The sequence below is a fragment of the Egretta garzetta genome, unplaced genomic scaffold (genome assembly GCF_000687185.1).
Source record: "Egretta garzetta isolate BGI_Z169 unplaced genomic scaffold, ASM68718v1 scaffold161, whole genome shotgun sequence".
In the NCBI taxonomy this organism is placed as follows: domain Eukaryota; kingdom Metazoa; phylum Chordata; class Aves; order Pelecaniformes; family Ardeidae; genus Egretta; species Egretta garzetta.
Window position 1 is genome coordinate 5,866,817 of NW_009258754.1, and position 11,763 is coordinate 5,878,579.

Below are 11,763 nucleotides of genomic sequence, written 5' to 3' on the forward strand. Positions count from 1 at the left end.
GGTAGGTGGCTGATCTGGAAAACCTAAAATACAAGATATCGTCTTTCTTACCCCTGAGTACATCAACAGGTTCTGCAGCCTCTCCTCCTGACCTTCCTAGGGGTTTGATGGCAGGTGCCCAATACCAGCTCTGATACGGTGCAGCTGTAACATGGGATCAGGCTGCTGGAGAAGATCTATGGGAGACCAACCTGGGAAACGCCTCAGCAGGGACACAGAAACGGTGTTAACACAGAATCACAGAACAGAAGGGGTTGGAAGGGACCTCCAGAGATCATCCAGTCCAACCCCCCTGCTAAAGCAGGCTCACCCAGAGCAGGGTACACAGGACATCGTCCAGGCGGGCTTTGAATATCTCCAGAGAAGGAGACTCCACAACCCCCCTGGGCAGCCTGTTCCAGTGCTCTGTCACCCTCAAGGTAAGGAAGTTCTTCCTCAAGTTCAACTGAAACCTCTTATGCTTCAGTTTGTGACCAATGCCCCTTGTCCTGTTGCTGCGCACCACTGAGAAGAGTCTGGCTCCATTCTCATGACATCCACCCTTAAGATATTTGTATATGTTGATTAGATCCCCTCTCAGTCTTCTCTTCTTCAGGCTAAACAAGCCCAGCTCCCTCAGTCTTTCCTTATAGGAGAGATGCTCCAGTCCCCTAATCATCTTTGTAGCCCTTTACACTTAGTTCCTCACCCCGGGTCATGTCTGAGCCATGCTACGGGTATGCTTGTGCCCAGCCTCACACCTTGCTGCTCCTGCCCTGCTGCCCCAGCTGCTGGGCTCAGCCTCGGCCTGGTCACATCCATACGGACCCAGCAGGGAATGAGGGCTCTAGGCTGACTTGGGCTCCCTGCAGCCACCCGCTCGGCTCACCCAGCACGCCACCCACTGCTCCTGCCTTCCTGCACCCATCTCTGTTACACCCTGACAGCATCATGTGCTGGGCTGCTCCGCAGACACCGATCAACGGTGCCTTCCTGTCAGACTGAGATTTTCTAAAAATTCAGTGTTTTGCAGGTTGTCAGACAGAGTCCTTAAGGCAGCTAATATGCTAGCACACTGCACAAGGCAAAGCACAGTGTTTCACAGAGTACAGCATTTTCCAGAGGCACCTCTCGGTGTATGTTTGAAAGAACAGGACATTGGCTACCAATCTTGCAAGAATACACTGTGACTGAAAGATATAGCTGTTGTGTTCACAGCATGGTTGGTTAAGGATCCTCTCTGCTGTAGGTGACATTGTCAAGAGACACTGTGGTTACCCCCTTTGCTTTGCACCCCTTTGCTTTGCACCACCTATTTTTCATTTTCTACTTTCCAGAAAGACATCTGCCACAGATAAGTGAAAATGATCTTGATCCAGTATCTCCTCCAAAAGATACTTCCCTTCCCCATCAGAACAAAGCTTAGAACTTCGCCCAGGGTAGTACTCGCTGTATCCTCAGCTGTGATGTGATGACGGTTGGATTTGATGATCTTAAAGGTCTTTTCCAACCTAGACGATTCTATGATTCTATGGTTGTATGAAAGATCTGTGGCCTTCAGGCACCGAGGAGGCAGAGTGATCAACCCATGTCTTCTCTGACATGGGCTGATCACTTCTTCAGGTCACTTCTTCAGAAGCTGAGTGATTGTCGTCAGGCTTGCATGCTAACAAGGTAAGGACAACTCCTCTGCAGTGGCTACGCTCTGCGTTGGCTCAGGATGGTGATGGAGCAGGTGACACCAAGTGAAGATTCTTCCTTCTGACAATGGATTTGAGAGATGCTGAGATCTCTCTGTACCGAAGTCCATACAGAAAAGGGAACAAAACTTTAGGCAGAATCATCAGGACATTGCAGACCGTCAGGGAGACCCAGATTCCTGTCTGCAGTCTGATGACAATATTAAAGCACAAGAATGATTCTACAAAAAGGGCCAAGAGTGGAAAGAAGTAAAAAAATAACACAGTGTTGTGCATCAAGAATGTTACACTGGCTCTGGAGCAGATACTCTCCCATATACCCGATCGTTTGGTTTTAAAATACAGAATAGCATAGCAACAAAATATTAGAGACAGGCAGAGAAAGATAACCGTGGTAGAAAGCCAGAAACAGAGTTTCACAGTATCAGTCCCATTCAGAGTTAACATTAGTATTACTGGAACTGAGCACATTTCCAGGACACAGGGCACAAAGCTGTGAGTGCTTGATAGCACCAAAAAGAAAATCCCAGGGAAAGCCCCAGAACACACCCATAGTAATACAATAATTTTTTTAGTTCGTGAAGGAGGCAAAATAGCAATGTAGCGCAAAGGAAACAAAATAGCTATGTATGTGTCCAAAACTATTGCTGCAGCTGTGAACAACCCTGCGCAGTAAGCCACTGCCAGCAAAAATAACAGGAGGACACAAGCTTCCTTTGGGAGATGTATGTGTGCTGCATTGAGAGCAGCTGACAGGGTGTAGAACAAAAGGTAGATCAGATCAGAAAGCAGAGCATTTCCCAGCAGCATGTACCTTGTTTCTTGACGGATGCTAAACCTAGAGAAGATCACAAACAAGATGGTAGGATTGATGAGGACACCTGCCACGAGGCAGACAACTGGAGGGATTAAAAACATCTTCATGTTTTTTCCTGATAGGTTGAGAGCCCATTCCTCCAGCAAAGAGTACAAAGAAGTGTCATCCAGATTTGAGGAAATGTTGAACTCGATCTCCCTGTGGCGGTATGCAGTTGCATTCGCTCTCTTTACTAAAGCACAGTCCATTTTCTTAGGATTTCGGGATGATTGTCTGACTTGAAGAAAGCAAGGTCTTCTATACTGAGTCCTCAGAACAACAAATGAAGCAGAGGATGCAAAAAGGCTGTGGAAGCAAAGTGATTTCTGTAGCCAATTCTATCAGTTCTTCTCGAGGACAGAAAGTCGAAACTTGTAAGTGAATTCTGTGGTGTCAAAAGATGTTTTTGCCTAAAGTGGAGATTTTCTTTTCTTTCTGCAAAATTTGATGTTTAGAAAAGAGAATGAATCCTTGTGTGCTTTAAAAAAAGACTAAATCCGTCAGCTAGCTCTTTGATCAGAAATGAATGGGTTGATAACTTTCAGTTATTTGAATTTGTTCTCATCGTATTATCACTCCAACAAGGCAGATGAAATATTAGCTTGATGAAAAAAATATGCGATGATACAGAACAACATTCCACGTGTACTGATGTAGGAGAGTCATAAATGTGATTGGGTGATGCTTTGTACGAATTGGTATGCAATAACACAATCGATGTGACGTGATCAATAAAAATGGCTCTCAATCCTGTTGTAAAATTGTATCACAATGGCTCTAGTGAATGAAATTATCTTATGTATAGATGAGAAACATCTTTGCTTCAGTGAATCAAATCATGTTATTTATAGATTATAAGCCTTCCCCTGCCTTTTTTAATGCATGATGTACAAATACTGAATTCCCATCTATTGCAGATTTACAGTCAATCTGTGAATTGTCTGGGTTGAGTATCGTACCCTGTACCGCACTGGCATACCCCAGAGGAGACTTGGCATTTCCAATGTCCACTTAGAGGCCAAATCTTGGCTTGCGGGCCAGCACGCTGCTGCTGCACTGATTTTACTATCAGATCTCAGTATCAGAGCTGGGAGTGCAATGAGAGAACTGCGAATGATCTGGACTGAGGAGAAGGAACTCTTCAAGTTCTTCCAGGCATGGTCCAATCAGAAGAAAAGCTGATTTTTTTAATAGGCTCAACACTAGCTAATAATGCTTTAGTTTTAATCAAAAAAGACTGTATTGATGCAGTTGTTCATCACCTTGTGCACTGCAAAGTGGGCATAGTGGCACTATTTATTTCATGGCCTACACCTCCTGCAGTTACTTGCCCCTGTGTACATCGCACAACGCAGTGTACCGCTGCTACGACATCACATTACTTCTCTGTTTACACAGGGCATAAGCAGCAAAGACAAGAGATCTGCAGAATATGCAGCTTTGTCAAGAGTTTTAGGTGTTTCCCCCTCTGGTGGTGCAGGGGTATCCTGGAGCTTTTTAAGTAACGGTAAACATCAAAGGATTACTCCCAGTATTTGAAAAATAGTGTGCGCGCAAGCCAAAGGTCTAATAAAATAGTCAAAATGTCAATGAAATCTGCTGGATGCTCAGCTGTTTTGAAGTTATGTTATTTAGGTGCCTAAAAATACAAATGTCTAAGCTGAGACGAGACTTTTGGCAGTCCTGACAAGTCTGCCAGGACCTCCCACATTCACCAGCATGCTTAAGTCTTCAGTTATTGTTTCAAGTATGATCTTCCTTCTCCTCTCAAGTAATATGGATTCTATTACTGATGCTACAAGAGCAGAGGGAATGTGGCTCCTTACTTAACATGGCATTATTGTATTCATTATTTCTCCAGAACCACCAGCATGCTTGAACACTTCGACAGCATAGAGCAATGCAGCATGCTTCCATCCATGGGAGACCGTGCGTAGTCTCACCTCGCAGAAAGTCTTGCTGTGCCATGGGCATGCTGCCTCAGAGCATGCCAAGTAACAAAGCAGACAGCTTACAAAACTCACCATCAGTCATCAAATCTTGTGCACATTTCATTCCCTTACACACTGATAGCTGGCATCCATGGAGCTGTATGTTAAAACAGTTTGACAGGCTGCACCATATGGAACAAAGGGATAGGAGGAAAAACCAATGACAATTTTAAGCACAGTATTTCAGTTGCTATGGTGCCTGGGTAGGCAAAACAGAAGGCGATTATTTCTGCTCGCTCAATCCTGCATCCACTGAAAAGTGTGTGAACAATATTGATGCAATTATATATTTGGCTTCAGGATCACGCCCTGCATCTATCAATGAGTCACAACACAGTTAATACCTTAAGTAGACAGCAGCACTTAAACACCCAAACTGTTGAATTATACTGTTATCACAAAATGGAAGGGAAGACATGAAAACTCAGGTGTGAATGAATCGCTTCCAACTACCATTTCAGACCTCTGTTAATGGCGGAAGTGTTTGCTGCCTCCCAGCTTTTGGCTGGCAACTTGGAATTTTGGAATCTTGGCATTCCAAGGATGTCCTATTAATGGATAGATTCTCTCATTTCCATATAAAATCACAGCTGTATTTTCCACCAGCTGTTTAGGATTAAATGTGAACAAACAAAAGAGTTCATTGTCATCTCAGCTGCAGACTTTTGGCTGACAGAAAAATAAATGCAAATACAATACACAATGATCTGCTAGCATTTATAGGAGTGTCTAATGCAGTCAAGTATTTCACAGAGTGATGATATACAGCAAAGGTATATATCAAGGGCTTGTTTATGTACAGTTGTTCGATTAACAAATAGTTCTTTTTTTTTTCAGTCTAATTTTTCTCATGATACCTGAAAACAACATCCTTATAGCAGAGCTATTCCTTCCTCTTGGATAAAAGAGCTAGTTAGCATGGGATGAAAGCCCCATCTACATCTGGGAGGGGAACAAACACAGACATCCTCACTACTGAAAGGTACAAAGCAAAAGTGGTAACCCTAGCAACCTTCAACTAAACCACCTTTTAAAAATGCACTTCTATGGTCATGAAAGTGTAAATGTGAAAAATGTAAGGTAAATAATGTGAAGGATAAGCAAAGGTATGAACTTGCCAATTATTCCACAGTAGCTGGCTGCAGGTTCACTCTCAGCTCAGAGATCCTCATGACAAATGCAAAGTAGCTCATGACTCTCTCATTTAGCCTGCATGCAAAGAGTATCACAGAGCCCATGAGACATCACAAGTTCACACCCTTGCTTATCTTGTGCTCAACTATTCACCTGCCACAGCCTATGATGGCAGAATAAGCCCTATGACATGAGCTTGTTCAGTTTTAACTGTGCTACTGTAAAGTCATAGGAGCACAGGCAGGCTCTAGTTTTACAAAAATGGAAAATAACAAATAACTGAAAGACAGATTCAACCCCATCAGACCTGGGCGAGTCCGACCAAAGCCACTGCCCTCAGATTTCTGCAGAATTTTTTAACTGTTCAGTACAGGCCCGCTAGATTAAAAAATGTAAAAGGTTGGTGCCTTGGCACACTGAAATACACCCAGAATAGATGGCTCTGGGAATATCTGTTTGTTGTCCCTTTTCATTTTCTGGAGCTTAGGAGGCATTTCCACATCAGTACTGTTTTCAAGGGATAGCAGCTCTGAAGACCACTCCTGAGGATACTGAACTTAGACAGCTCTTTGCCATTGCGTCTCAGTGTTCAATATTTTGCGGTGCCAGCCTGAATGATTCTCCTGCAATTTCCTGTAAACCTGGCCTTAATGCTCTAGCTATTGATTTTTTAAAATGCTATCTGGTAAATTTATGTTAGGTGGATGCGCTTTTTACGTATCTTGCTGATTCAGACCTACAGTATTAGCAGCCCCTCTTCTGGATCTTATTCTGGCTCAATATAGTCTGTATTGATTTTCAAACTGAATCACACACTGTTAATTACTTTATTCATTTCTGTTTCAATCAACATCCCACTGAAAGCTTAGTTATCTGTTGAGTTTGGGAGGTCTAAGAAAGCATACTGAACACTGTAAATCCAGCAAAGACTGCGCTACCTTATATTATTACTGACTATAAACAGGTATTGTCGAATCGAACAGAAAAGGTCAGAAATATTACTGTCTTACAGTAGTTGGTATGGACTTAACTGTGCAAACACATAGAGAAGCTTCTTATTTTACAAAGAGTTTAGTCTAACAAGCACACTGTTTAGTCAGCAAGCACACTGCTGCCATGACAGGGAAGCACCACACAAGAACGGGAAGCCAACCAGAATTACGCTAAGATTGCCCCAGCCCTGTATCCCAAGAGATTGTGTTAGGAGGGGATACCCAGAGGAAGCATGTGATGAAATTGCATGCTCACATTCGCCTCTGGGGTTCCCTGGGTACCATCACATCACTGTCTCAGTATGAGCACGGAGTCTTTGAGGCGGCTGCCTGTTCCAGTATCACTCACTAGCCTAGACAATGATCCTGTGCTTTGGGTGTGCCCCAGAGACTGCTCTGCCTGGCCAGGACCCTAGGGAGAGCAATGTAGAAAAGCCCCCTCAGAGTCCACCGCAGCTCCCTGAACAGAAGTATTTTGGATGAGGCAGCTAGGTCCAACAAATCAACATTTTCATTGGAATGCTGTTTCATGGGGATATTTCCAGCTATATTTAGTAACACATCCTTGAGCTCAGGAGCCTTCATATTCTATACAGTTTCTTCAACTTCCTTCCAAGAATGCCCCCCTTCTGGGCTTATCTATGTCCAGAAAGCATCTCACTTGCTGGTGAAGCTCTCCCAGCTGTGAATAGCCAACTGCCCATGAGCAGGCCAGCTCCTCACAGCAGGGTAGGGAACCACCTGTAATTACTTCCTGCCTGTATCCATATTCTCACTCTGGGGAAATGAGCTGCTGTCCGTGAAAGAACAAGTAATCAGAATGATATAACTGTACTGGTTTTTTTGGCTGAGCTTTCCCTTTTTCTTCTCCTTTAAACAGAAAGTCAGTTAAAAGACAACTTTTTTCTAAACCTTTAAGATTCCCTCTAAACTTTTCTGCAAGCTTCTTGAGGGTCAGGACCTGCAAGGGAGAGGTACAGCTTGACTGTCCTGGTCTTATTGTCCTGGTCTCCATGCCCCAGCTACCTGTCTCCATTTGGCTCCAGAGCAATTGTTCAGTGCCTTGCTTGTTATTTGCTATAGATAAGAGACATATGCATTGCTCTTGTAACTGTACAAAGTTCACAAATCAGGCATAGCAATTACTAAAGTTAAGGAAGTAAAGAAATGGGTGTGAAAACTAAGCTCAGATTACAATGATTTGAAAGGTCAAATGAAACCTGAAACAAAAGAAAACAGGGATTAGAAAGTGCTGGTTTGAAGACATTTTTATGAGGCTTCCAAACAAAAGAGAGGACACTGAGAATCAGAGAATCATTTGGTTGGAAAAGACCTTTAAGGTCATCAAGTCCAACCGTACCTGTCCCCTGCAGGTGGACAGGAGGACAGACTGGGAGGACCATTAAATCCCTGAATCACTTTTTCTATTTCCAAATACCATCAGGCCATGGTGATCACAAAGCAAAGGTAAGCAAAGGTTCTGGGGTGCATTAAGAGGAGTGTGGCCAGCAGGTCGAGGGAGGTTCTCCTCCCCCTCTACTCTGCCCTGGTGAGACCCCACCTGGAGTACTGTGTCCAGTTCTGGGCTCCCCAGTTCAAGAAAGACGAGGAACTCCTAGAAAGAGTCCAGAGGAGAGCTACCAGAATGATAAAGGGACTGGAGCATCTCCCCTACGAGGAAAGGCTGAGAGAGTTGGGCTTGTTCAGCCTGAAGAAGAGAAGACTGAGAGGGGATCTCATCAATGCATACAAATATCTTAAGGGCGGAAGTCAAGAGGACGGAAGCAGTCTGTTTGCAGTGGTGTCCAACGACAGGACTAGGGGCAATGGATGCAAACTGAAACACGAGAGGTTTCAGTTGAATATGAGGAAGAACTTCTTCACTCTGAGGGTGGCAGAGCACTGGAACAGGCTGCCCAGGGAGGTTGTGGAGTCTCCTTCTCTGGAGATATTCAAAGCCCGCCTGGATGAAGTCCTGTGTAGCATGCTCTAGGTGAGCCTGCTTTAGCAGGGGGGTTGGACTAGATGATCTCCTGAGGTCCCTTCCAACCCTTACGATTCTGTGATTCTGTGATTCTGTGATTCTGTAAATTTTGTACCAAATCTGCCTTGCAGGTGCAAGATAGATGTCAAAAGAACAGAATTTTTGAGTATTTGACAAATATTTCAGCAAAAGGTTAGAGAAGTAACACAACCTGAGAAAAAGAAGTGCCTGTAAGTCCCAGACACCACCTACTTTCCTGCGGGTCACTGCCTGGCCCGGACTGCTGTGAGCTGCAGCTGGCAGAACGCACCCATTTTCATTTCCTGAGCCTGGCAAAGCAACACAAGACAGGTTTTCCTCTTCTGCCATGGTGCCTCTTCCGTGCTGAAAGGACCTACATGATTCATTCACTGGCATGTTTTCATGTGGCAAGCTGCAGATATGACCAGGGATTTGTAGCAAACAACTGCTAGTTTACATGGTTGTTTATGGACAGATTCATGGGACACCAAGAGAAGCCATTCCAGACTGTTTCTTAGATTTAATGATCTCTCCTGCCTACCTATTTTTCATAACCAAGCAAACAAAGCATCTGTGAAACAGGAAAAAATGGCCTACTAAATAAGGCCTATTTTTAAAATATCAGCCTTTTTTCCTAAGGCTGTTTAATGTGTGATGAGCCTTTCTAAAAGAATTTCAAACACTATATAACATTGGCACTAACAGGAGCTACCTGCAGAAACCTAAAGCCTTAGGTAAAGAACAATACCATATCACTCTTATCTGAGAATTTAGCAACTATTAGAAGAGATTAAATCCACATTCAATATCACACAGAGTCACGAGCAGAACTAGAATGAACATGTCTGAATTTGTGGCTCCTTCTGAATGAAAGCTTCTCAAATGGGGAAGCTACGTACATCCACCTAAGGATGCATCCTTCCATCTCAGGCTGTCTGTCTCTCTGGTTGTGGCTGGCACCAAAAATTTTCTCTCTCTGTCCCATCTCATCAGCCATGATCTCCGACATTGCCTAGGAAGGACTGGTGTAGGTAGGCAGAAGCAGAAGTTGTCTGGCTATGTCCCTGTCTTAACATGTTTTGTTTCATATAAAAGCAAGGCAGTACAGGAGAGGTTTAGCATGGTATTTCCTTGAAGGATGATTTGATGAGAAGGGAGACAGATGTCTGGAGAGTGTGAAGTGCAAGATAAAATGAAATACCACAAGACAGATGGATGGAAAGAAGTGTAGAAGAGACAGGTTGGCATATACAAGCAGGCAGGCAGGGGCTTTAATGGTGATGCAACAGACAGGAGGACCCCACCCACAGCTGTACAGTGTCATAGTTCCTCCATGACAGCTGGGAAGCGTTCGCCTGCACTGTACAAGCTGGGGGGCAAAGACAATATAGGAATCAAGATGGAAGGAAACATGCTAGAAGTGGAGTAGAAACAGAGAAAAGGGAGGAAAAAAAGCAGTGTGAAAGAAAATAGAAGTTATCACTTCCTATTCATGCCTTTTGATGACAGACTGTGAATGAACGGATATGATCTGTGCACAGCACGGACTAGCACAAGGCACAGCACCATCCTGAGGAGGAGGAAGCCTCACTGCCAAAGTTATGATGCTCCTTCCCAGCTGCCAGCACTGTACCTAGGAACGGCAGTCATTCCCGGGTGGCAAAGACGCTGAAGCAACATTGATTCTCTGAAATACCTCTGCCCACAGGGAGATGCTGACCTTATCTCACACTGATGAAGCAGGTGCCAGGCACAGCCGCCATATGGCAGAGAGATTAACTGCCAGCATGTGCTGAATAAGAGTCACAATCTCTTATTAGCCAAGCGGGGGATATGCTGTGGGTTGCATACACAGTGCCATTCACAAGCTCTGTTGTCCCTTCCCAGCAGCTCCTTTGTTACTTATCCAGCACAGGTGCTTAAAAATTAGATTTTCTCCACATGAGGCCTCACTCTGCCTTGTCCTCATAACAGCGGCTTTGTGTTGCTCCCACTCATTTCCATAGCAATACGCTGTCCTCTCACACAGGAGATTCAGACTTCATGGCAGGAAAGCAATGTTAGGGAGGGAGGAGGAACACAAATGTTGGAACACAAATGCTCCAACTTTGTAAAGAAAAGAGATGCTGGTTTTTTTTAGGCAAGACTACCAGTGTTTGGGTTATGTAAGCCTACATCAGTCTCACTCTCCTGGTGACCTCCGCAGGCACATGGCAGAGGGCACATCACCCCCTGATATGCCCAGAACTTCTCAACAAACTGGCAGAGTTACAGCTCACAGCAGGGAGAGATAGAGGCACAGAGAGAACATTGCTGAAGGCAGCCAGCAAGCCGAGATCTTCGCTAAACACAGCCAATTTTATTTCTAGTTTAATTATTTGTTTCTTTCTTCTCCAGTCCAAATTCCAGTTCATTAAAGGATGTGCATGAGGAGCACCACAGAAGTCACATCCTCTCTTTTCCTTTGCTATTGCCCTCAGCAGCACCTAAAGCCAGCAAAGGTTCTGTGAACAAAGGTATAACGCTACCCAAGGAAGAACTGAGGCTGGATGCATTTTCAGCATTTTAATACAAATCATACTGAAAAGCAGTGGCAGAGCCAGAAATTAGAATTTAATCTCCTGAGTCTTGGTTCGGGGCCAACATATCCCACTCCCTTTGCAGTCTCTCTATGCTTTTGTAAGCATTGCTACCCACTAACGTGGTAGCCAGCTCCAAACTGCCTCTGGATAGCTCAGATAGATACATCTCAGCTACCCACAGGCAAACGCCCATCCTGTAAGAGTTCATTACATTTACAGCTACTGGGGGCAACTAGAAAACAAGCAATTTTTCTAACCCATTCCCAGCATTTTCCCAGGAATTCCCAGGTCCTTTTAATTGAGCTGCTTTTTATTCCCATGAAGCAGCAGTTTCTTGTTCCAAAGAAAACATTTCTGTGCCAGCCCAGCACAACAGATAGCAACTAAGAGGAATATAAAGATGCACAAAACTGCTATAGATCACAAAAGATGCAAGACAACACATACAGGAAGAAAACTTAAATGAATTAGCATTTTAATGAGCTATTTTAACGAGCTGTGAGTTGAACCAGATCAGAACTGCA

General features: G+C 44.1%; 1 protein-coding gene across 1 annotated transcript; it reads right to left on the bottom strand.

Annotated features, from left to right (window-relative positions):
- Positions 1–1,694: 1,694 nt before the first annotated feature.
- GPR148 (G protein-coupled receptor 148) lies at positions 1,695–2,744 on the bottom strand. Its single transcript, XM_009649113.1, has one exon. The coding sequence runs from the start codon at positions 2,742–2,744 to the stop codon at positions 1,695–1,697; it is 1,050 nt and encodes a 349-aa protein (XP_009647408.1).
- Between the last annotated feature and the right edge of the window lie 9,019 nt (positions 2,745–11,763).